The sequence below is a fragment of the Centruroides vittatus genome, unplaced genomic scaffold (assembly GCF_030686945.1).
Source record: "Centruroides vittatus isolate TY-2023 unplaced genomic scaffold, ASM3068694v2 scaffold_1152, whole genome shotgun sequence".
Lineage (NCBI taxonomy): Eukaryota > Metazoa > Arthropoda > Arachnida > Scorpiones > Buthidae > Centruroides > Centruroides vittatus.
In genome coordinates this window covers 331,358-358,895 of record NW_027122670.1, presented here as the reverse complement: position 1 = coordinate 358,895, position 27,538 = coordinate 331,358, and the positions used below count along the sequence as shown (strand labels likewise).

Sequence of the window (27,538 nt, the reverse complement as noted above, 5' to 3'; positions counted from 1 at the left end):
GAAGAAAAACGTATCCGGATGTGGATAAACTGGGACGAGGCGCGAAGGCCTGTGGGAATTATTAAATCCACCAGGTGTCGCCTGAAAGGACTTTTCAGTCGATTTCAGTCGGTGCCAGATCAAGTCCGCAGACTCGTCTCGAACCAACAAGCATGAGTCTGTTGGGCGATAAGATATCCGTGCTCTATCAATATGTCATGGGTTATCTGCCTACGGCCTCTTCTCCCCTGCAGACAGGTGAGTCTCCTATATTTATCACCGGTTGTCCTCTACCATCCTATGCAATTATCCGAATGTTCACGTTTCGAGCCAGCATAATTCACTACAGGATAGTAACCGATACAGTACTTAAATTTTCTCCTGCTTAAATCTAGAAAATCATAATGATGCTTTATCTAAGTTTCGCTGATTACGCTTCGATAGTTTATTTACCTCACTTAATTTTCATCCAGCATCTTACCGTGCAGCTGATGACTCTGTTAATGAAAACGCTGATAATTTTATTGCATATTTTACTCCTCTACCCAATTAAAATGTACTTTATAAAATGCTTGTACTTTCTGCAACCGGAATAACGACGTAATCAAGTTAAATCGATGTTTAATACTCTCGATTTCCTCGTAGGCATTACTTAGATCTTACTTTTATGTACTTCTACTCGTTTAATTCTGTATACGTAAGAAATTTTATTATGGAAAATTCGTTTATAAGTGTTTATTCATTCATGAAACTACTTGACAAACTACTTGAAAGCTACCGGAGAAATAAACAATGGAAGTTCATTATTGTTTCTTTACGATTGAGTTCGCGACAAAACGAAAAGAAAGTGGAAAATATATTTAATTGCAAATTAAAAAGTAACGTTTTTTTGTAAAAAATGTGATTGTAGATAGTGAAGTACAGTTTTTTAAACCGTAGACGTAAAAAACTGCATTGCTTTTATCGAATGTTTATATTGTTTATCAATGTAAACTGCCGCAATCCTAAGTAGTGAGTCTGATAATTGAAAGGATAAAAAATAGGGAAAAAGAAGAAGAAAAGGTAATTTATCATCATTCTTCTTCAATTTAGGACTTGTTTCATTGTCTAGTTTCTGGTCAAAATAGCCTTCTTTCATTATTCTACAGCTTACTTCATAGTGAAGGATTTACTTAGTTTGATTACGTAATTTGTTATATTATTATTTCGGATTTTTAAAAAAATGAATAATGAATCTCTATAAATTCTCCAAAAAACCAAAGAAAAATTCGAGTTGATTTATTAATTTTTGTTAATTAAAAACTTGTAGATAACCGGCACAAATGGTTGATTCGATGATCAAATTCGCCTTTATCAAAAGTAAACAATGGGTTCTTTGTAAACTTCTTGGTATTAAAATATAAAATAATATATTGAATAATTTAAATAGCTATAAAATTAATTTTATTTACATATTTTTCTGTGCGTATCGCATCCGTGGTGCCTCCCTCAATATGTTTTTCGAACGAATGCGAATAGCCTATATTTCGGCTGCACCATTGAAAAACACAGTATCTGTCATTGATAGATACTGTGTTTTTCGATATGGAACGTGGATTTCTTGTCCTGATATTTATCCTGTATTGAACTTGGACTTCGTTCGATTGTTTTAAAGAAGAATCGCTTCATTTTGATAATGTAGATCCATTTGGATTCACTCCAGTAGATCGGATCACCTTCTGTGTTAACGAGAATTAAATATTGTCTGACAACTTCGGGATGTTTTAGGATGACTAACAGCTTTTTAAATAATACTTTAAAGAATGAAGAATAAATAAATCATTTTTAAAGAATAAATTGACCTTGTGTAACGGTACAAGTTTTAACTGTTTAAAAAAAAAAAAAAAAAAAAAAATGCTTCTGTAGACGAATATGCCTCTTTCTTTCTTGTCTTGTTAGTCGTAAAATTGAATTTCTGTATGCAAATTTATGTAAATTAACTTATATTTGATAAGAATTTTAAAAAATGTATATTTAATTATAAATTTATTTGGGAATTTTTAACTGCGAAATATTTATTCTTCTTAACGAAACAGATTCAATTAATTGTTTATACGTTAGATAGGTGTTCTAAACTCATTAAATATTTGTTTTCAAAACATTGTTTTAATTAAAATTAACGTCAACAATTTTAATTGATAGTTTAAAATTTATAAAAATTATTTTTTTTTTTTATTTTGGAAATATAATATATTATAATTAAAATATTGCACAAAAATGGCTTCGGGTGAAGTAAAAAAAAAAAAAAAAAAAACTATATAAAAATTGGAGAAAACTTTACATAAATTTGCATACCTGATAGAATATTTAACAGGAAATTTATAATAAAATATTTTATTTTAGTTACAGTAAATTTATATTTATATATTTGCAAATGTCAACTGCTTTTAGGTTTTTAGTTCAATGGCATTTTGAATATATTTGTACTACTTTTCAATGTCAAAAATTTAATTAAAATGTATTATATTTATTAAAGTTTAAAGTATTATTCGAATTAAATATTGTGCAATATGAGTTGTCTGGTTTTTAAAACCGGCTATACCCGAAAAACCATGCGAAAAACCTACACTGAATGCATGTTTATACGCTATCTAACCTTACAAAGATTAAAAAAAATAACTTGAGGAGAAGTTGTATCTTTCTCTTGCTCTCCCGAAAAGCCATTTAAATACTACTTTTTGAATTAAGCTAACCACTTACGTAATATTTGAATGAAATTAGTGATAAATTAACTTGGATATTAACAGAAATATACCAAAACTTGAACAGAAATAATCATTTAATATCTAGGAATCAATTTAGAATTTGTTTTTCCAATTCAATTGTTTTTAGAGTTTTTTTCCGCTATTGTTTATGTAATTTTTAATTGTTTAGAATAATATTTATTATTTATTTTTCTAGAAAAAATCTGCATAATGTATAATTGTAAATTAAGAACTTCTTAGCGTAAAATTTTAATTAAAAGTTTCGTAAATAAAGATAAAGGAAATCTGATTCTGACAGTCTTTAATTAATTTCGAAATGTTTGTCTATGAACATTTTTTCCTAATTTCAACGTCTAGACATCTTCAGAGACGATGCATGCATATAAAATGAACTGCAGAATGATTTAATATTCTTATTAATCTATAATTATACGAGCAATAATTAAAACAAATAATTTCGAAAATATATTTTTAATTTAGAAAGTTCCCTACATTTATAAACGAGGATTGCCAGTCAGATTCAAAAAATTAACCAATAAACATTCGCGTTCCGAGATAAAGTGAATGCTAATTGGTTAATTTCGAATTCTGACTTTTAATCGTTGGTTGTGATTAGAGGCATTAGTGTCGTTTCTTATGCAAAATTTTAATGGTTTAATTAAATCGTAAATTAAAAAATTTAATTGTACTTAATAAATAATAGATTAATTCAATGCCAGTTTTGTGAACATCTTTTACGGTTGCATATATTTATATATAGGATTACCGTAATAGTTGAAGGCAAAATACGGACAGATTAGCATTAAAAGTACTCAGACAGCGAGGCAAAATAATGAGAATTTATTCATATTTTTCAATCTAGTAAATGTAGACATATAATATGAAGTTTCTCTAAAGAGCCATTACGTATTGCAACCCTAATAAACAATCTATTTCTTTGTGTAATTTAGAAATTTATATAATTTCTGTTTTGAAAAATGATGTAAATATTAATTTATATACTTGTAAAACCATTTCGTAAGTTTTCATTAGATTAATGTCAGGAAATTCGTTAAGAAAAAATTTGCATAAATAAATAAATACATACATTTTAATTTATTCTCGCTAGATGGCGGTATGTATCGTTAGGCGCGACCCCACGGTTCTGTTTTCGTAACCCTGGAAATTGACATCTGGTTAGAGGGTTAAATATTTAAAAGCTTTCAATAATTATTTAAAACGATTATTGGGACAGTGGGCCGAACGAGTAATTGTTTGCGCTGACCCATATTGCTACGGGACACCAACTTCATTGTATTTAGGAGAATTAAAGAAATAATTGATGCTTAATCGACTCTTATTTGCCTTATATTTAAGAATTGCCCAATTATGGATCTTCACTCGAAAACGGTGACCCGGAGGACACTGTGCCAATATTGAATTGGGCTAAAGTCATTCCTAACATTTAATTTCGTGCAGTTCTTATTTGAAATTTTATCTTAGATAAGTTTTAAAACACCACAGTACTGTATTTTTATTTTATTTTCCTTCCTCCCTGCAGACACTAAGAGGACCTTTTTACCAAGAGCCCAGAAAGATTCCTGGGACTGCTCGCTCGGATTCGAACCCGGATTCCCAGTAGTTCTTGGTCGTCGATCCACCTAACACAAATGCTTAAAAATCTTAAAATTCAGCCTGTATAAGGGTAGTTGGATGGCATAATTCTTGGCATTTCTGTTCCGTATAATTAAAAAAACAAACCACGAATGATTAGAGAATACGCATTCAGATTCAAGTCGCTTATTTTCTTTATAATTATTAGTCAGTTGCGGGCTTTATTTGGAAAATAATTTAATAATTAAAAATATCGTACAATAAATAGGAGCATCGAATGTCAACATTCGACAAACAACTGGATAACTACCGTGTTTAGAATTCATTAAATAGCCGGTTTCATGTAAATGCCCTTCTCTGTTTACATCTCCATTCGCTTTAATCGCGATCGATTTAAATAGAACTTTTTAAAAAAATGTGGGCCAAAAATTTAAAGGTCGACCGGTGCAAACGAGTTTAAGATGTAACCTATTCTTCCAACGAAGAATTTGCCGTTCTGTTACATTACATTCGTGCGATTATCACTCTTTTGTGCCAATGGCGTTCATAAATTTTGCCAAAATACCGACAAACCAGCTTTTTTATAGTATAAACCAAAGGATATGTCGAAGATATGTAGATTATTTTATTAAAAAAGTACATAAATAATATTAAAAAGTAGACAAAAAAATGTTTGTGGCTAATTCGTGGCACACTACACGAGAATTGCGTTATATGACGATTAATTATTTATTCGTGTTTTATATAATAACAAATGAATTCATTGGTATAATTGCGAGTATTCTACAGGCGTGAGTAACTTTCTTAAAAATTAAAAAACAAAAATCCTCCCCGGATCCAAAACAAGATTACGAAATCCTCTTCAACTGTACTCGTGTGTTATTACCTGTGCGGAATTGCGGATGACGTTTTTATTACATTATGCAAACTGTTGATTTATAGATATTTCACGACGCGTCAGTGATTTCATACGTGGTTATTTACGGTCCGCTAAGGGTTATATGTGTAAGGAGCGATGTTTCGTAGGTCTAGATGCGTTAACGACGGAAACGGTTCGGTATTTTAAATAACCGGTACTGATATTAACATGCGAACGTCGATAGTAAAGATCACTTCCCGCGGTTTTTGTAAAGTGGACATTAATTAGCATCCGGTATCCCGGTAGGTAAGTGTTTGTTACTTTGACCTTTCAACTTTTAAGACTTCCTTCACGTAAATCGTTTCTGGTCACCGATGATAACGGGACAATAGTCGATCGAGTCGGAGATGTCGGGAAAAACGAAATTGCCTGGCACACAGTTACGATTATTGCTCGCTTTTGATATTGTTCTACCGAGTTACGATCCCACTTGTAATTGGGCCAGTCTGGTCATTGTGTTGGAGCAAACAACGGCCCTTTTATTTCTTCAGGAAGTCGAGTAACAAGTAACCTCAGGTTATATCCGGATAAGGTTGCTCAACTTTACGTTGGGTAAGAATTTTTCTTATTGCTAATATTCGATAAGGTTTCTTGTAAATTTTTACGGTCCTTTTCGTGCCAGAAGCGTTTTAGGTTATCTCCATCTCCTCGTTTTGCGATATTCACTAAATTCGTGAGAGTGTGATCCATGTATTCGCTCGTGGACTCTTGCTTAGTGGGGCCTGCGCTCGGTTAATGTTCGACCTTAAAAAAGCATCTTATTCACATCTTTCGCAGGGCCCTCTAAATACGGAGCCTGTTCTGATTGCTAACATAAAGAATGCCCAAGTTTAAAGATCATAGATCATATATTATTTGTTAAAAATCGATCCGGAATCGTATTTTCTCAGCATAGATTAATTGAGAGATTTTCCTAAGGTATGCGAAAGATAACGAGTTTTCGAAAATAACATTAACCCATTTTAGATGAACGTTCAACGGTTTTTGGAATCAGGACGAGTTAATAAAAAAAAGGGAAATCTAATTTAACGAGAGGAATTAAAATTTTATTTTTCTACGCTTGTTTGTGTGCACTTTCTCACTGTTTTATTTTTCCGGAATGATTTAATTCCTGGAATTAAATTAGATCAAACAATGATTTTTATCTTAGAAACAACGCCTAGTAAATAAGAAATTTGTATTCTTGAAGGACTTTGAACATCGCTAATCCCCTCGATAGCGAAAATTCCGCTTTGTCTTGTGTTTATCTCTAAATTTCTATCCTAGTTCCTACCAATAAATACATTTCTTCGTATGTAATTTATGCGAGTTGGTATATGGCATAGGCTTAAACAGAGGTTTAAAAACATTTTTGCAGTCGGATGCAGTGATAAACGTAAGTTTCTCTCGCCTTTAAAGATTTATTATTAACGTCTCTGATAATATTAATCTAGATATATCGTATAATAAGCCTTAATAAGGTGTTTAATTGCAGTCTGTATTCGTTATATCTAGCGATAAAAGTTTCGTATCTCGAGTCGATTGTCTGTCTCTTCTAACTCTCACGCCATGGATTTAAAATGTCCTGAGGTAAAAACGATGGCCGAAGATGGCGAAATTCCAGGTGAAAAAAAATAGAATATGTCGTTTTTAAACGTTATAAACAAGCATTATTATTATTATTAAATTCTTTGCATTCTATCTTTCTGTGGCTTTCGAAATTTACATTATTGGATATTTGAGTCATTTGTTTATTTAATTTATATCTTTCTTGTCAGTTAAGAAATTTGGTATTGCTAATGTTTAATAACTAATATGCAATATTCGACGATAAGATATTGAAACGTTAAAACAAATTTATACTTATACACAGTGTATTATAACTGTTTAACAGTGTCATAGTACCGGATCAGTGTCCATATATACGGGTGTCGTTTCGCTTTAAAAAATAAATTGGGTTCAAGTTTACATAAAAATAGATTTATTTATTTATCTAATTATTTGTGTATTCAATTATTTTACTTATTATCTGCCTGAGATCTTTTATTATAATTTCCAATCTTTTAAATAAGTATCTCGATTGTAAACCATTGATTTACGGATTCAAATATACGATAAAAGAGTACTAAAATTTTAATTTTGTCCAATTATAAAAGCTTAAAAGGGTCTAATTTAAAAGTCCAAAAAGGAAATTAACAGCTTAAATTTACAAAAAAGTGCCGATTTGCTGTTGGGTAAACACATTTTAACACTCGAATTGTATGAATCTTTTTATTTAATAATTATATCGTGCATTTTTAATAGTTTAAAAATATAATTACAAACCGAAAATTACTAAATTCGGTTATTTCTGTAGCATTTAAGCGAAAATGTAAATTGCAATAAAATACATTTAAAATTAATGCAACAAGAACAATTTGTCGTATTGAATAAACAGTATGCCTATATTATTTCTCATTGTAGATATAATGTCTAGAATAGCAGATAGTTTGCGCGTGTTTTTTACCAATTTAAAACTCTTTAATCATCTAAACTTTGAGTACATTATTATTATCTTAGATTGAAATTGGGAAGAAGCTTTTACTTCCATTGAAAATAACACTCTTTTCGATCGAAAATGGCGGTTCTAAGGTGGTTATTTTTGCAAAATTCTAATAGAAAAAAAAAAGGTGGATATAAAGCATTTTGCTATAAAGTTCTCTTCTTTACTAGAGCCGTGATTTTTAGTAATTAAGAATACAAATGGAGTGAAAGTTAGGACAAATTTCCTTCGCTAAACGTGTGTCGGATTTTTATCTAACTTTACTATAAATTTCTTTATAAGTGGGCCCTCGATAATCAAAGAAAGATCACAGATAAATGATTGAAAACAATATGATTTGCATATTAAACGAATGGTCAGAGAGGCGATATCTATTGTGTGCATTGTAATCGATGGGCGGTTTGTCATTTTTTTCAAATTTTTGCTTTCCTACGACGAATCATTCGATACGCAGAATTCTTGGAAATTCACAATGCAAACGGAAACGCTCGTATTTAATTACGTTAGAAGCGATTTCGGGTAAATACCCGAAATCATTTTTTAACGGTGTACTCGTATTGTGTGGCATTGTACCCCGTTTCCCGCTTCCGACGTCGTCTCGTTATGTAAAGAATTGTGCTTCAAAAACTGTTTATAACCTAAAATGATTAAAAATAATCGCCGATTCGTGGGTAGAAAAATGTCGTAAACGAGTAGGAATTTAAATCAACTTAAAAGTGGTAGCGTACAATAGGAAATTACGAAAAAATACGAAATTATCTTCATCTAGAATGCCGTAATCGTCGCCCGAAAAGTCAATTTTCCCGACCTCAATAAAACTCACGCACGGCTCATATTTTCCAGGTTAGAGCTCGTTCTAATTCCACCTAATATAAACAACTTTAACCTTGTACGTTCCCCTTTCTTTTGACATCCATTTTCCACCTTAGCTGTAATTATCCTCAGTTGCAACTCCAGTTTTATTATCATCTTTTATCGTTCGATAATTGTCTTAAATGTAGGCTGCGAGTCGCAGTGGTTTTATCCGAATACTTTCTTTATGCAGGTGCTGGTTACTCTCGTGTATCTCTATTAAAATTCGAGTACTTGTTTTATTCTTTTACCAACTTCAAATGGCTCGGAGTAGATGGAAAGATGTCGAACTCGGCATTACATCCGATTACCCACGCTTTGCACGTGATAGAAAAAATGTTTTATAATAAGCCCTGGGCATTTCTTACCAGGTTTTCACACCACGCGTCACGATATTCGACCAGATTAGACATTTTTGCCCCCGGGTGGTAACCGGACGAGAGACTATCGAGGCGCGCCTCCGCTCTTCCGGTTCATTCCTATTTTATAATCCTGCCGGATATTTTGATGGTGCGCGTGACGAGTTTGTTCGCATCCCCTGTTGTGGAAGAGAATACGGACGGAGGAATTCACTCCTTCAGGTAGACGAAAACGGATCGACGAGTCTTCTTCGTTTATCGTCCGACGTTTTCGGTTGTCGGCGGTGGCCGCGACCGGTTACGCGGGTCGGGTAGAACTTTGTTACACCGCACGCCATTGGCCGACCGCACCTGGCTGAACTAAGCGCTTCGACCCGGGGATTGGATCGCGTCTGCGTGGCGTTGTTCCATTGTAGTTTGCTGGCGAAGGTCCGACTCTCATGTCGCTGGTACGATACTTCTCCCTTCGACTCTCTCCCCCGGGAAAAAGGTAGGTGATCGCCCATTACGTCGCCCTTCTTCTTCTTCTGGACCTCGTTTCTCATGGAGACAGGTGCGTTAAGTTCCTCCGTCAGAGTAGAATTCCCACTTTTTTCGACTGCGAGTTAGGAAATTATACCAGGAGAATTTTCCTCTTTTTTACGTTTCCTGGAAGACTATTGTTTGAGTTAATAGTTTTAACGAAACCGGGACGACCGCTGCCGGACGATTTTGGTTTCTCACGGATTTCTACCTGTCCTGTGCTTTCGTTTTCGGTTCCTAAAGCGTTTAAACCCAATATTCACCGGTACCGATGCGTGCTTTTTCGGATTCTATCTGGTCGCTCCTAAGTCACATATCGAGAATCTCCTACTCCAGCCAATCTTACGCATTCGATGCTCTTACAGATCCTTTCTGTCACGACCAGGAGAAAACTCCGCGAGAAATTATTCATTCCGGTGCGGCGGTTGGCCACTTCCGGTTGGTTTTGGGCTGTTTTTTTACCTCCCCTTTTGTCGTGGCGTTTGGGTCGACTGCTCGGAGTCGCGCATGAGGTGCGATACGACCGGAGGCATGAAAGCTCCTCCGGGGTCGGGGACGTATCCTCTTCTCATTCTGTTAGCAAACCCGTTCGGAGTCGACCGGACCGCGACGGAGGATGCTCGAAGATTTTGCGGAATGTCGTCCACTGACTTTTTTTCGTCTTTGCGTTACCTCGAGTCGTTTGTTGGGTGGAGTTTCCGCCTTTCGGGAATAAACGGAGCGCCCCGGTTACCAGTTAGATCCGTAACATGCTGACATCCAGTCATTTGCTCTATCGCTTTCTGCTGAGCAATCCTCTTAGTAATTATTTATCTTCTTTCCCCACAGAGCCAGATCGGTTGGAAAAGGAGGAAGAAGAAGCTTCGGAAGACGTCTCTAACGAGAAAATGTCCGACCAGGACTTGATCACTTTTGGAGGAGACGAAGCTCGTGAAACGGGCGACGATGCTCCGGATACGGAAACGATTGCCGTCGACGAGATACAACCCGAAAGTTCAAATTCGACGGAAGTTGCCGATAAGATAGAAGTGGGATCTAATGTGGTGTCTACTGCCTCTATCGACCTTAGCGTCGTGGAAACGTCGAAACCCAAGGAAGAAACTTGCGAAGAAGTCAGTGTTGAATTCGAGCAGTTAAACTTGAGTCCGGAAATTCGCCGCGAAACTGATGCTCCAATTATAGAAGCCCGTCGAGAAGCGGAAGTCAAGGAAAAGAAGGCTAAACGTCCTCCTAACAATCACGCAGCGGAAAGCAAGATTGCTATGGAGATTCGCGAGATGCGAAAAAGAGAAGAAGAATTGAGGCAGATGAGAGAACAGGCTGCCTCTCGTTCCAAACCTCAAGAAACCGTCAACGAGTCCATTCAGTCGGATGGATCTACCAAATCCGAAGACTTTCTGGAAGACGATGGAGGATCCACCAACAATGTTAATTTCCACGCCAAGAACAGCATGACGCGAGCAGTCTCTTTGGATTCTTTGCACGTCGGACAGACTTACAATATCGGTTACGCCTTCTGTCACAGAAGAAAGGATCGAATCAAGGTTAAACCTTTGGAGGACGGAGATGACGAACGGGATAGTTCTAAGTATCGTGCTCTTAAAGAGTCGCCGATAGAGAGAGAAATCAGATTGGCACGGGAAAGGGAAGAGGAACTGAAGAGAGAAAAAGGACTGATTCGAAATGGTGAAGTGAAGGAAAAGCCGAAAAAACTCGAAGAACCGATTAAAATGCCAGAGAGTCCCGTAACTGGCAACGACACGCAACGTTTGTTAGCCACGACGAGAATCCAACAAGAAATCGAAGAACAAACTAGACGCGAGATGGCCCTGCGCGAATCTGGTCACATCCAGACCATATCCCAAGAAAGAACGGACTCCAAGGTGACTAGAATCAGAGAGGCTGGCAATTGCACGCCGGACGGAGCAGATCGCAAACAATCTCCATCTCCAACAGTAGAGATCTACGAAAAGACTAATGGGCATGCCCTCAATGGCAAATCTCCCTCGCCCACTTCTAGTAGCTCTTCGGCCAACAATATCCCCGTCGGACGAAAAGTAGGTAATCCTCCTCCTCCGGGCAGGGGCATCAGCATGCGCAGGTTCATCAAAAGCAAGGGCAAGGACATAGGCTTCACCGCATTTTCTGGCGGAAATTATTACAACGAGAGCCCCAATTCGGATTATTACGAGATTCGACCTCCACAAGTCAGGAAAATTAATGGGCACATGGCTTCCATGGTATCTAGGAGATCTACCACGGCAGAATCGAAAATACAAGAAGAACTGAAAGAAATGAAAGCTAGGGAAGATGAACTCAGGTTAGTTTTCTCCCTTCTATTTATTTTGTAATTTTTTATGTATAAGTAGCTCAATTCTCGATAACAATAACTGTATTATTATAAGGGTAATATCATATACAGTATATAAATATAGAATTTTGAAATTGAACATATTAATTAAAAAAACAGGTCCACGTGTAGCTTCAGCTATCTTATTTATCTTCTCTTTATGCTCCAAATTACAAGTAGCTGAACATATTTCTTTTATAGTTCCAGTTATTTCTAACGTGTTTTAACATTGAATAGACTATTGTTGAACATGTTTTTTTTTTTTACATAATTTACACGAAATTACAACTGAAATCGGTCTTTCTTTACACGATTCACCTTTCGAAGCTTGAATTTAATTGTAATCCTTGGATTTTGAATGAGACTCGTACAAAAGAAACTACTTAGCCAAATTGAACACAATTACAGGTATCTTGAAGACATTTTATTGTTTCTTCTTTAGTAATAACATGGCGCAAGATCTCGCCAAAAAATATCATCTCTTTTTGTAACAATTTTCTTTGAAAATTGGTAATAATCTGTGTATGACACTTCCATTTGCTTGTTATTTTTCATTGTTTCTTCACCAGATATTTTCATTCCATCTCCAACTAGAGTGAAATTATTAGACTAAATTACTCGGAATAATTTAATTCGATGCTTTTATAATTATTTAGCTAAATTCAATAGCTATACATATATTTGATTTACTGTATTTCGAAGTTTTATTAATTTTTGACTCTTGAAATCCAGTTTTTATGAGCTTTCGTGTATAACAGTCTTTTGCCTGTCTGCTTTTAAAACGCCTTCGTATTTTGCTTGCATCCATAATGATACTAAATGACTCTTAATTTCGAAAATCTGAAGCTAAAGTGCTAGATCTGAACATATTATCATCACGAGATGTTTCTTTACCTTAATGACCATCGTTCTTTTCATAAATAAAACTATTTTATGTGTGCATTAGATTGCTGCAACAACAATCTCGGCTACCTTCAATAATATATTACAATTATCATGAAGTGCAGCACATGAAGGATCGTGAAGTAGAGTTCATACTTAACAACTAATGTTTAAGTACTTGTTGTGCGTGCACACCAGGAAAAAAACATTTAAATTAATTTAAAAATAATACGGTTAAAGTATCTTGTATCGAGAACTCAAGTACTTTATATTGCGCATAATTTAGTTGAAAGAGTGACTATCGAGTAGGAATTTTATTTCTTCCTTATAACGTAACAATTGTTCCAATTATTTTGCACACCATAAAGAGCAACACAAAAAGGGGACATCGATTAACTTGTGATTGCGATGAATATGACATTTTTCTCATATTTCTTATACAGAATCGCAGTTGAAAATTTCCTAAAATTATATTATTATTTTCGGTAAAACTTCTGTATTTCTAACGGAAATAAAACACTGTGGCCTGCCTTTAATTGTTAATATATCACGAAGGCACCACACGAAAACTTTTCGAAGAAGAAATGATTGCAGAATAATTTCTTTTCCGCAGTCTGAGCGAATCGTATTTTTTGATCAGCTTTACGAGATATACGTAATTTTTAGCGAATGATGCAGAACTCTGTATACAGTAGTTTCTCGCCTCATCCGTCTAATGGATGGCATTGATACGTCCCATTACACGAGCAAAAAAGTATCCAATTATCCAATCATTTTTATAAAAAAAAAAAAAAATGAGGAAAATGTCTCAATTCCGCGAATTTTCTTCACTCGATTTCTTCCCTCCGTCCCTCCTAAATACGGGAAAGGAATTTACACACATTTTCTATCGTTTTCCCCACCGGGTAGATAAAAAATTTACTAGAATATATTGGGCGGATGTCAGTACTTAAAAGAATTTCGTATCGTAAAATGTCCACGAATAAAAACATAAAACTGATTTGAATCTTATCTTGAAATTCAACAATGTTTTTCTGGAATTTTGAACAGAAATCCTTTCCAATCTTCAGCCGAATCCGTTGTGTGGTCTTAAATGAGCAAAGTTGGTCTGGATTATCATCACAACGTGAAACTATCACAGATGTGTACCATGCCGTAACAATCTCATATCTTCACGCAGATCATCTTCAATTTTTGTCCATTACGGACATGTATCTGGTTATCACTCTCTACGGCAGAAAAAGACAATATAAGCACAGTATACCGAAATCTCCTGAAAAATACAAATCGTAAAGTATTTCTTTTTTATCTAACTTTCAAAAAAGTAAGATTCTAAGGATTTAAAATCGCCAGCAAGATGGTTTTGACTCGGAATCTTCTTTCTTACACAGAAAGACAGAGAAGGGAAGATACCCGTATTAACTTTTAACGTTTACTTAGAGAATACTCCATTAACTAAATTTTCCGGTGAAATTCGAGGTCGTCATTGTGCTTCGGTGCGTCTCTTTCGCCCACGGATCGTTGGTGTTGTGTACGATGAACTTGCTCACTCCGAAATATCTGAATCGTAGCAGAAGACTCTGGATACAAAAACTGTTTTTTAAGAACGAGCAGAGTTAGACTTTACGATAAGAAACTGGACTAGGCTTTATTATGCTACTCGCTCGGTTATATCTGATCGAAACTATCTTATTTCATCAGTTAACTTCAAGATTGTATTATCGTAAATCTGTTTATCTGTAGCTTATTATGCTATCGGGTGAACGGCTTCCTCCGCATTGCACTTTCTTAACTTTGTATCTAAATCAGAATATTCGTCTTTGAAATTATTTCTACGTTATCATTTATTCGTGGAATAGAAACTCTTTCGTGAATATATATTGTTAATTAATCCTCATTTATTATTCTCGTGCTCTCGCCTAATTTATTGCAAACGTCCGAGACGAACTTTACGAAGTTATTTTGCTTCTTTACAATGAATCGATCGCAATAAAAATGAATGTTCTAATGAATTAAGTTTCTTTTTAACAAACGTACATAACAATCGTTCATAATACACTATTTTGCATAAACCTGTGAGGCTTCTAGTGGATAATAATATATAGTTTTAATTTTGTCATAAATTTTGAGACGTGAAAGTATGTTTTCTTTCATTTTCTTTCAATGAAGACATCTATTTAAATATATATAAGCTACCTACAATGCTACGTGGGGTTTTATGGCATTCCTCAGAACTGGGTTGTATGCAGCATTCTGATTAAGAGCGGGTTCCTAATTCTGGCACAAACAATGGACAGAATCAAGATCCTCTTGATTTTCCTAATTCGAATTCCTGATTTACGTGCTGTGTTTTATTTATTTATTATTTTTTGGTTGTATTTATTTATTACTACGTAAATTATTTTGTAAGTGAGATAATTTAACACACTAGTAAAGATATCTTTGATTTTCGATCTACGATCGGCTCGATCTACTCTCCAGTTTTTACCATTTTTTAAAACTTAAATAACATTTCTAAAACACCATTTTTCTTTTTCTTCCGTCATTCCTTTTTTGACAGATAACGAGGATAGAATATATTTTTTAAAAAAGATTAAATTTAGAAAAGCCATTCGAATGTGTTGCGACTTCTCGATCTGTGATCCGAATCCGATTCGATATTTATTTATCTATTATCGGGTGAAAGGTCGAGATATAAATCGTACGTCGATGCGGAAGAAGATTGTGCGAAAACACGATCTGTGATCGTTCTTTAAATAGAAAAACTTGTTCCCTTCTTATCCGGTATCAGAAACGGGAAGGTGAAACACGAAAAATCGATTATTCCGTGTTCGATCGGGTGAATCGATTTAAGGTAAACGGGATTCTTCTTTTTCTTTCTTCGGGGACGGCACGAAAAGACCATGAACTTATGAAATTATTAATGCCTTTCTTCCACCGCAGACGGATGACGACAAAAGGCCAGACTCTTTGTTTTGTTCCAGACGAAATGCAAAGTTGCACGCACCTTTACCTACGACTTTCTTCCACAATGGAAACGAGCGTAACAAATTAATTATCTAGGCCGCGGCAATAAGTATATTAGTAACGGCAACGGAGAAGAACCGAAAATGATAGTTTACGTCAGAAGCTTTGATCTCGAGTGATTTATGAAGTCAGCAAACTCTTAACGCGCTTTCATTTTTTTAAATCGTATTTCTGGCGTTTTAATGCCGATAAAATACGTGCGATAACCTAACGAGGGTAGTAAACCTTGAATGTCGTAATTACTCACACATCCGTGTTCGTTGGAGCCAAAATTTCGGTAAGTAGCGTCGATCCCTATCAACGGCGCAAAGGATATAAACGACCAGATTAAACAGCGTAAAGAACACAAAGGTCGGGTGTGTCCGTTCTTACGTTTAGACTGGTTTGATGTTCGCTCGAATATTTATGTAAGAAGGTAGAAACGGTCGTCGAACTCGGTTATTTATTATTCAAAGTTATGTCTAAGCGCTTACTTCTGGTAAAATAAAAATAACTCTACTAGTTCGTAGTTTTCTCTTAACTTGCGCTCGTAAATTACTATCAAAATTTATTCCGAATTGTTATTTATTGTTTCAGAAGACAGAGGGCTCGACTTCTAGGTCTGTCGCAACCCAACCTCAGCTCCCTGGTATCTGATGAAGATCTGGTAGTTACCAATGGTGACTCTGAAGATACTCATCTGGATAGATCCAACAGCAATCCCAACCTTTTGGATGAAAACGATAATCACGTTAGTACTGGAAATTTTTATATACTGTATTCTTTAATCCTTTACTAGAAATCCTTCGGTATATTTAGATTAGTTTTTAGTGTCTGTTGCCGTAACATCTCGAAGTAGGCGGTTTTCTTCGTAACCTTCTTAAGATCTCTTGTTGCGTGTCTCTCGGCCGTGGCAATAAACGTTCATATGTATTTTTAGAATTGCTTTAACACCGGCTATCGAAAGTAAATTTTGTTTTGCTTATTAAACGGGTCATTAATTTTTATTCCTTAAAGATCTCTACGGGAAGAGTGAAATGCTGACATTGTCCATCATAAGGAAAGAACCGGTCGTGTCGTGTCCTTTTATACCAGATATCGTGAGACTTTTTGTCTATAATATCACCTATTTTTGTGTTACAGGATTCGGTCGTGTCGAACGTCAGACGTAAGAGCGCACTGATAGCACAATGGGAGCAGCGAATACAGAAAGCGGAAGCCAAGTCTTAAGAGCATCTCCTCTACTTGCACGGAGCTACTCCGGATCCGTCCGACGACAATTTATTCGTTGTTTAAAAAACATCGGAAGGAAAGATTTTATTATTTTTTCATACGGATTATTTTTAAAATGCTTCTAAATTTCCATATTATCTCTCGAAAAATCTAAGAATATCCGAGAGTTTGTTGAAGTTTCGCGAGGGTACCACCACCCGATCGAGTGTGTACTTACGTTAAACATCGATCTGTAACGTTAAAACTATGGAATAACAATTACGCCGCTCCGATCGATCGCTACTTGGATCGAGAAAGTTATAAGTAAAAGTCGAGTAAATGCCAATGATCCTACAAAGTGCAGAAAATCGAAATGCAAAAGTTTGTAGGGTTTCCACCCGTTCGATCTCGTTTATTATTATTATTATTATTTAAATGAATTAGTTATTTATAAACATGCCGTTTAAATATATTTTTCTGCGACCAGTACTTGGAGGATCTATTCGATCGGAGCTATCCGCTATCCGTGAATAAAAATGGAAGAAACTCTAATCCGGTGTTCTATTGTTAATTCCGGCCATACAACAGAATATATAGTCTATATATAATTGGTGCTGCGTGTCGCGAGTCGAATGACTCGGCGATTATTTTATTCTCTCGTTATTTTTGTCCAGTGCCTTAACCACAGATTTTTTAATCGAGTCTAACGTACTAACGTATCCGGCCGAATGTTTTCAATGGTGGATATTTTTGTATATCTATATACCAGGTTACTTTCTAACCGTACTTTGCTGCATCCGTTATCCGGTCCGAGATATTATTGTTATTAGTTAGTTATTTGTATTCGTTATTCACAAATGCTTTTGTACTTAATAAAGTTAAATTGTAAGAAATCATATTTTTTTCTTTGAATATTTTAAATATAATATTATTACTCTTCTTCCAAAATCGATTATTTTTTAGGGCCCCAAACAATGGTAGTTGGTACCCAGTTTCGTACCTCATCAACGGGATGGCGCAAAGAGTTTTCTGTGTTTTATTTTCTTCGAGTGTGTAACACCTAAATAGGGGCCGGTTTCCAAATAAAGTCCTCCTGGGAGGCATCTCATTGGCAGATCGCCCATGAGTTGTGCAGCCTTACCAAACAAAATTTCAATTTTTAATTGTTTAATATTACGATAATTACTTTTCTAAATAATTTAATAATATTCGTTTATTGAATTCAGAAAATTATAATCTCATAACTGCAAAATGTCATGTCACATTCGGAAATTTTATAAGAAGTAATCCGAATATTATCTGATATCATTTTTACTACGGCGAAATTTACAAAATGCCATTGTTGAAATTTCTCGCGACAATTTTTTCTTTGTCTACGCTACTATTAATTTGTAGATGCCGATGATTTTTTTAAGATTTTATGTCAATGCCTAAAAAATTTTTAAATTTTGAAGAAAATCACAATAGTATAACGTAAGCAAAACAACATTAAATAAGTTAGCAATAATTAGCAATAGAATCAATACTACAATCTGTCAGTGTGATAGAATTTGCATACTATTTAGTGATCACACTATATTAAACAGTGTCTATTTTGATAGGAGAGAATATCCAATGACATTCCCGAAGATATACGCAATCTTCCTTTTATGCTGTTCGAAGTTACATTTTTTCCTCTCTAACTCCGCCCTGTGGGTACTTTCCCCACATCCATTATGAGGTTCTGCCACACAATGGAGGCGGCCGGATAGTGGATGAAGTCGGACATATCCGGGACAGACCACCAACAAAGAATTCCTGAAATTTCTGATCCGGAGATCGAACCTGTGGTACCAGAGCCGTTCACAGCCCTCAGAAGTTACATTAAGACGTCATTATTGCAGTTTTGTGAATGTTTATTCCACGTTTCGATTTTGAATTGGGCATTTCGATTAACTCTAACGTTTACGTCTCTATTAACGTCGTAATGAGGACTAAGTTTAGGTGTTTCCGTGCTTGATTCACTACAACTTTCATAACTTTGTACAACAACGTATCTAACGTTTCCAAAAAGTAGTATTTGCCCAACTTAGCATTACAGTATGATAATCATTGATAATTTAATCATAACGTATCCTCAGCTGGGATATTAAGTTATTGCATACTGTAAAACTCTTTTACGTCATAGTTGCATAAATTAATTAATGATCATTGACAAAAAATTATATTAAAATGTTAAAAATAATGAAAATACTTAATGTAAAATTCACAGATGAAAACTACACTTCATATAAAGATCAAAGATCAGAGGCACGTCCGTGAAGAGTTCAGGATACAGTAATTGCCGAGCTGTATCCTGACAGTCACTAGAGAGACCCCAATCTCTGAGCTTTAGTTTCAGGATTTACAAAGCATTTATATTTAATTGTACTATCAATATATTCAAATTAAAAATATATTTTACATTTATATTTTTGTATGCAGTTTGGACTAGTTATTAAATTCCGTTTCGCCTAAGAAACTCTATTAATAGCAATTTGAACGCATCTTTCTGAATCTTTTATATTGCTATTAAAAATTCGTGAATTATTTTCTAAAAGCAAAATATAATCGATAGTTGAAAATTTTGACAAAAATTCGTATTATGAAATCTTCTGTATGAAACAAGAAAGAACAAAGAGTGTATTTGCTCGTTAATAGTGAAATCATTCAATAACTCGTGTTCTTTATAAGATGTTGTTCCCGTAAGCTTGGCTTAGCCTTGAATAAGCTTCGATATCAATTTTCCTTTCTTCATTTAACACAAAATTTCACATCGTTGCTCCATCACCAATGACTTTTCATGACAAATGCCGCGACAATTTTCACTTTACAATCCGTTTAGCCGCAAAAAAATCAGTTTTCGCGAAAAGTTTTCTTTTTTCAAGCCTTTATTCTAGTCTATTACGTCGTATAAGTAGGATATAATAAATTCAATATTAAATTTTTATTTTTAAAAATTTAGCCCGATTTCTTTTCACTTCAGTTTTAAACAGAATTGACATTTCGTATTATATTGTTTTCACTAACTAATTCTTCTACAGTTCGGGAGAAGCGGTGTTACATTATTACAGCTAATTTGTAAAAAAATAGAAGTATAATTTTAACAAAGGAAAAAATTATGTAATTCTTATCACTGAGAAGCTAACAAAAGAAGATTCAAGCGGCAAGTTACAGAAGATTCAAGCGGCATTAATTATGATTTGAAATTTAGCTTCTTTACTCCGATTATCTTATATAGGGGAAGGTGATGCAAGATGGGGCCATGGGTAAGACGGGGACGTCTGTTTGTTCGTGGTTAACGTACTTTCATCTAGCTGTTATTTGGGGAACTAAATGTCAGCCTCAAAAGGGATGACGGGACGAGAGAATGTCCGAAAATCGCTCTCTTTGTTTGGAAGTAAGGCAGTTTTCCACGTTTCAGCAATACTTCATCTAATTTTACGCCTGCTACAAAGTTTCTACAAAATAAGTATTATTGTGAACTTTCACATTACCTTTCAGATGAAGATATTATGGTATTCGAAGTAACCTTTAAGACTGAAATTGTTTAGTTTTAAAATAAAGTTGATCCGTGTTTGCAGTCAGTTTGAAAAGTGCACGTTGGAGCAAGATGGTGAGGTCCCCATCTTGCCCAAGTTAGCCATAAATTCTGCTACTGGCTAGAGGCACTGCAATATAGTTCAGTGAACTAGTTTTAAATTCTTTGTCATTGATAATTCTATATCACTTTTTCGAATATATAAAATAATAATTTTAAGAAGGATCTTTTTATAGAAAATAAAATATTCCACTTTTAAATCATACTTAAATGTACAGTATATACTGTATTACTATATTATGTTTCGAGAGGAGAATATAAACGTTTTAAAATATATATTTAGAATATTGAATCCTTATACCTATGCTTTATTTTTATAGAGGCGCACATTTTTAATTTTTCATACGATGTATACATTGTTTTGCCTAGAGAATATTCTCCATTTAAATAAATCGGAATATAATTTTGTACAAATTATATACTTCGTTTTGGTCTAAAAAAATAAATTTTATATACGTAAATGTTTTTAAAAATTATAAATTATCTGATTTTTGACGCGTCTTCTCAAAAAAAAAAAATGATAGAAGAATTTAAAAACAAAATTGAATCACAATTTATTTATTTAAAATAAACAATTATTACAGATTTTAATTTATTAAATTCCTATTGTTACACGCGTTACTTAAGAAACAATTTAGAAAATATTTAAACAATCAAGAAAATTTGAGGCGCGCTAATTTTCGATATCGATGAGAGCGCGTGTGAAAACATTATTTCGTTTTATTTTATTTATGAAAACATTTTTTAAATTTAAATACTATCTTAACAAGAAATAAAATGTGAGATAACAATCAAAATAAAAATTTTTCCCACGAAAAAAAATATCGTCTGCTTACAAAATAGAGAAACTGAGCATGCGCGAAGTGGCAGTATCGTCTGGTAAAGTAAATACGGGTAAGTTCAAACTTTTATATTTATTTATTTGGAAAATAATTCATTAATTTTTTTCTCTGAGCTTCCATATGTTTTATGATTAATATTTATTCATTGCACTTTTGCTTCGATATATTTATCGTTAATGTTCCATTTATGCATTAATAAATAGGTCTTCTAGTTAATATATTGTAGGCTACTTGACGTCTTTTAACTGTTTCTCAAACTTTTGTTTTATAAAAATGGTTCGCAACTACGTGAGGAAATCTAATAGACATAGCTGGTTAAAGGTGTCGATGCAAAATGCTGTGGAAAGTGTTTTGGGGGGTGAAATGGGCAACAGGAGAGCCGCTACTATTTTTAATGTGCCTCAGAGTACACTAGAAAGAAAAGTTAAAATACATAGGCGAAAGAGCAAGTCTGGAGAAACATCACGTCCTCTAAAGGGAAACTTGGGTCGTTTTAACCCGGTTTTCACTCCTGAAGAGGAAACAGAGCTGGTGGAATATTTGTAGTCTATGGAATCTCGATTGTTTGGTTTAAGCAGCTTGGATCTCAGGAAGCTCGCTTATCAACTAGCAGAGCGAAATGGAAAACAGCACAAGTTTGACAATGAACGACGTGAAGCTGGAATTGAGTAGTTCAGGGGTTTCATGAAGCGAAATTCTAACCTATCGTTGAGAATTCTGGAAGCAACGTCAGCAGCTCGTGCTGTTGGGTTTAATAAGGTGGCAATTACAGCGTTCTTTGAACTGTTATCATCTGTAGTTAATAAACATAAATTAACTCCAGAACGCATATACGACTGCGATGAAACAGAAATTTCGTGCGTGCCCAAGTCCAAAGGAAGGATTATATCCGTAAAGGGGAGACGGCAAGTAGGTGCCTTAACTTCTGCTAAAAGGGGGCAGACAGTAACAGTTGAAGTTTACTTCAATGCTGCTAGTACATATCTACTGCCAATGTTTGTTTACCTTCGACTTCGCATGAAGCAAGAATTGCTGAATGGTGCCGCACCTGGGACTTGGGCAGAGTGTCATTCAAGTGGGTGGATGCAAGGTAACATTTTCATCTCGTGGTTTAAACGATTTGTAAAGCTTTCACGAGCCTCAAAAGAAAGGCCTGTCCTTTTGCTGTTAGATGGACATTCTACGCATACAAAAAACATTGAGCTCATTGATATGCTCGAGACCATGACGTTATATTATTGTTTCCCTCCTCACTGCACACATCGCTTGCAACCATTGGATGTGGCTTTCATGAAACCTTTGAGTACCTATTATGACCAAGAGGTGACCAAATGGCTACGTTGCAACCCAGGATGGGTAGTAGGCGTTTTCCAGATAGCGGAACTCTGGAAATGCTTTTCTTAGAGCTGCAACAATATCTACAGCCATAAATGGCTTTCAAAAGACGGGAATATGACCAATGAATCCAGAAGTATTTTCGGAAACATACTTTATTTCTGCAGAGACGACAAACAGGCCCCTTCAGCAGCAGGACACACCAGGATGCTCGTTTTGGGACAACCAAAACCATGAAGGCGTAGGTATGCCTAATCTGGGTGCAAAAACGGTCACTGATTACACCACTACAAGTAGGCCTACTCATTCAGTTTTTACTCAACTGTCCCCCACAGAAATAATGCAAATTCCACATGTTGGAAACAAGGATAAAATCAAAAATAGCAGGAGAGGGGAAAAACAGCAATCCCAACAGATACACCGTAGAAGCAGCAGCTGATGGAACAATAAAAACAATCAACAGCAGTTTCGGCACCCCCAGGAAAACGGACTTTGTTTACCGAAAGAATTTCCGCAAAATCAAAAGTTACAAGCATCAGCAATGGTAGGCCTAACAAGAAACAAAAGACAAATGACACAGAATGCTTCTATTGTGGAAGATTATACTCTGTATCTACAGAGAGTTGGGCTAAGTGTAGCCGTTGTGATAAATGGGCATACTGTTCTTGTGCCAATATTGAAGAAAACGAAAGTTTAACCATTTAATTTGCCCTTCTTGTATATAAAAATAATATCCCCATCTTACCCCATGGGTGGGGCAAGATGGTGCATTTACATATAATTTTAAAATATTAAATTTTCTTGTTTTTAAAAACGTTTTTCAAAAATTAAATTTTGTATTATATATTACCAAATGTTGTAGTTGCTGAGAATAAAAAAATTATTGTTCTCATTAAAGTGGTTGCCATCTTAGACTTTTCAAACCTTAACGTCCTCATCCTGCCCCACCTTCTCCTAATTGTTTCCCAAAAAAACTTCATGTAAAGTGTCCATTTTACACAGATTTACCGATGTACGCATACACACACAAGGAATATCCGATAATCCATCGTTCTGTAACGGATGCCTTCATTATTTACCTCTTTTTAACTATGATATATAAGGAATTCTCTCACCCTCGAATATCATGGACAAATATATTATCTACAGCAAAGAAAATGACAAAATCGTGGAATGTTAAGTGCGAGTTTTTTTAATCAAAAACTCTCACTTAACTTCTTGAGAAATTTAATGCTTTTTACGAATTATGTCCTTTGCAAATATAAAAGCAAGATAAACTTTGGTAAATACTTTTCTTAAACTCTCCCCACTACATGGGCACTAAGAGTATCTTTTCAGCAAGCCTATTATAGATTCGGCCAAGCCTACTATGGGGCGGCCGGATGATAAGGGAAGGAACCCATCGACCCATCCGGATTAGAGCCCGGGGTTCCCACAGCGGTAGGCTGCCACCTTAATCCTTCGACCATCCGACCTAATTAGTAGTAAAATAAAGTTAATAAAAGTTACACTGAATATACTATACTTTTCTTATGCTATACAACGAATCTCTTCAATATCGCAGTCGTAATCAAAATGGCGGATTCAAAAGTTTCGTTTCTAAAAATTCTTCCTCTTTACTAAACTAAATTCTTCCTCTTTTTACTTTTTTGTTTGTTTTATTAATTTATTAATGTATTGAAATAAACAAAACAAATTAAATAATCAATATTAAAGAAATTATTAACAAAATAAGTTACTTAACGTAATTAAGTTCGAATATTCGAATTCGAGAAGTGATTTTCACCATCTTTAATTGTGACTCTCAATAATCATTAAAGTTATTTCTCCGTTATTTATGTTGAATGATCAATTATGAGGCGAGACCATCAGTGTTTATTTATGAGCAACCATAAACAAACAATAATGGAATCCATAAAAATCTAATTGACACAATATGAGCCGATACTTCGTATTTCTTCGTAGAATAACTATTAAGAGTGGACTTTCCTTTTATCCATCAGTGACAAAGTAGATAAAGCCAACGAACGTTGTTAGTCGTGGGTTCGCACCTCACCAACGATTAAATTTTCCGGGATTTCTTTATGTTTCTATACCTAAATAGGGATCAGTTTCTCATAGAAATCCTCTCTGGAGGATCTCTCCCCCAAATGTTGCATTGCCATATTTTATTAATTCAAAATACTGTTTATTTATCTAAAGAAAGCGTGTAAACAGTACAAGATAAATCAATTACTACTTAAAAGCAACAGATAATTGCGATAGGGCCGAGGGATATTTCAAAAGTTAGTCTGTATATACAAGAAGGCATTGGGAAATTTTTAAAATTAGTTTATTAATGTCGTCAGAAAGTATCGTTAAATAAGAAGCGAAGAAAGATAAAAGATTAACAAATAACAAATAAAAAAGTATGTTTGATTAAAATGAGAGTTGTATGCAACAGAAAAAGAATAAAGAAAATTGCAAATATATCGGAATAAGAGGAAGTGTGCTTGATTAGGAAAGTGTGGAGATAGATTTATAGATTCGATCAAAGATTATTTGAATTTATTCTTTGTTCTTTGTCCCACAATAATACTTTGAAGTTGTGCAAAGAAACAAGCTGTTTATGTTCACATCATTCAAAGTTATTCCTGCCGGTTATTAATTATCTCGTCTTTTAATTTATAAATCAACCCATTGCGTCAATCTCTTGATTTTATTTTTAAAACAGTCGAGAGATTAAGAAGAATGTGTATTAGAAAATTCAAAAATAATTTCATCGTTTATTGATTTATTGAACAGAAAATATAGCCATAACGTAAAAAATAATGTAAATTTTCCAAAACAATGTTAATACTTCTAACTTAATATGCAGTAAAATTGCTCTACGATCGTAATTTTCAAAATTGTCATTTGCAAAATATACAAAACTATTTTCTTGTTTGTGCTATTGTTAATAATACACGGAAAAATTAATTTCCCAATTTTTTCTGACGTATGAGGCTGAGAACTCACAAAACTCTAATCTATTTACTTAAAATTGAACTAGAGCGAGGACTAAAAACTTAAAGACAGACAGGTTAACTTTGAGAGAGAAGTTTTTTTATTTAGTTTACGTTACCCCAAATGCATTTCGCCGTTATCGGCCTCCTCAGTAGGGATTTTCACAAAAGGATCTTGGTACAAATTAGCCATTAGTGGTAGAAACATCACCCATACGGTGAACATCACGTTTACAGTTATTATATCTGATAAAGCTATCCCAGCATTCCGCTGGTATTACACCAGTATTCAAATTATTGGAGTATTGTAAGTACGAGAAACCTTGTAGTGCAAAGAAAGTCATAAACTTTAAATCTTATTGCCCACTTAGCCAGAAGAGAAATATATATCTGATGGAAATAAGTAAGGTTTTTTCCAGGACGACTAGACCCAATATAAGAGAAAACGAAATTTTTCGTTTTCTCTTATATTGGGAACTATACTAAGAAATAAACAAGAAATATTTATTAAATAGCTACCCGAGAAGACTCCTAAAGAATTGGTATGATAAATATTTAGAAAATAGATATCAAGTAAAGAAAAAACAGGATGTGGATAAGTATGTTTCTTTCCCATACATTAAAGGTCTCTTTGAAAAATATCAAAAATATTTTTGTAATAATTTAACTAACTTAGCTCCGATCCAAAAAAACAGGTTATTCGGACTTGTGACAAGATCTTATGTGAAAAAAGAATTATTTGAAGAAGAGGGAATGGTTTATCGACTTCAATGTACATGTCGAACGCCGAATTTTTACGTTGGTGAAACGAAAAGGAAACTACAAGTAAGACTGTCGGAACACCTGGCTTCGATACGTCTCAAAGTTAATACTTCTCCGGTGTTCTTACATTGTCACGCGAATAATTGTTGTGTCGATATTAATAATATAAAAATATTACATCGGGGAAAAAATGTAGTTAAACGAAAAATTTAAAGAACATTATGCAATCATTATGCAAACCAGTGTAATGAATTTGAATACTGGTGTAATACCAGCGGAATGCTGGGATAGCTTTATCAGATATAATAACTGTAAACGTGATGTTCACCGTATGGGTGATGTTTCTACCACTAATGGCTAATTTGTACCAAGATCCTTTCGTGAAAATCCCTACTGAGGAGGCCGATAACGGCGAAATGCATTTGGGGTAACGTAAACTAAATAAAAAAACTTCTCTCTCAAAGTTAACCTGTCTGTCTTTAATTTTTTAGTCCTCGCTCTAGTTCAATTTTAAGTAAATAGATTAGAGTTTTGTGAGTTCTCAGCCTCCATACGTCAGAAAAGATTGGGAAATTAATTTTTCCGTGTATTATTAACAATAGTATAAACAAGAAAAGACTTTGATTATCTGACTCCATCGGTTTTAAGATAAAAATTATTTCGTAAAAAACTCTTATCTTTTAAAGTATTTTTATTAATATACAAAACTATACTAAAATAGAAGACAATACAAGACAAAATGTTGAAATAAATATTTAAACATACGCTAAAGAATTCTTCTGCTCGAGATTTCAAATTTTTTATAATAAGTAATTAAAGACAAATACTGTATAGCAATCAATATAAGAGGAATATTATATAGAATTTAAATTGAAAACGTCGGCTAATGCTAAAACACAAACAAATGGAGTGAAACAAATATAGCCCCAAGTGCTCGAACCATGTCAAAAATAGTCCCAAAGTATATATGTGTTACGAAGAATCAAATATAGAAACTTATTCAAATTAATAAAGAAACTGCAGAAGAGGAAGTATTGCTTACGGTTCTCCAAAAGAT

The 27,538-nt window shown here is 34.4% G+C and overlaps 2 protein-coding genes across 8 annotated transcripts in view; both read left to right on the top strand.

Moving 5' to 3' along the window:
* The window catches only part of LOC136986570 (enolase-phosphatase E1-like), a 42,491-nt gene extending 24,656 nt beyond the window's left edge, over positions 1–17,835 (top strand). For 2 of the 7 annotated variants that reach the window (XM_067284144.1, XM_067284148.1), the window contains exons 2-4: positions 10,318–11,809; positions 16,325–16,478; positions 16,871–17,835. In XM_067284144.1, the coding sequence (XP_067140245.1) occupies positions 10,318–11,809; positions 16,325–16,478; positions 16,871–16,957 (1,733 nt within the window). In that variant the 3' untranslated portion in view covers positions 16,958–17,835. Of the gene's footprint in view, positions 1–79; positions 238–5,276; positions 5,482–5,600; positions 5,788–6,700; positions 6,839–9,212; positions 9,458–10,317; positions 11,810–16,324; positions 16,479–16,870 lie in introns of those variants that run through there. The other 5 variants (XM_067284145.1, XM_067284147.1, XM_067284150.1 and 2 more) reach the window with 5 other exon arrangements.
* Positions 17,836–22,084: 4,249 nt separating this feature from the next.
* LOC136986506 (uncharacterized) lies at positions 22,085–22,804 on the top strand. Its single transcript, XM_067284058.1, has one exon. It carries the CDS (start codon positions 22,085–22,087, stop codon positions 22,802–22,804), a length of 720 nt encoding a protein of 239 aa, XP_067140159.1.
* The last annotated feature ends 4,734 nt before the right edge of the window (positions 22,805–27,538 follow it).

What these genes read in the sequence shown, in the direction of transcription:
- LOC136986506 (XM_067284058.1), top strand. Translation starts at nt 22,085, where the DNA reads ATGAAGCGAAATTCTAACCTATCGTTGAGAATTCTGGAAGCAACGTCA.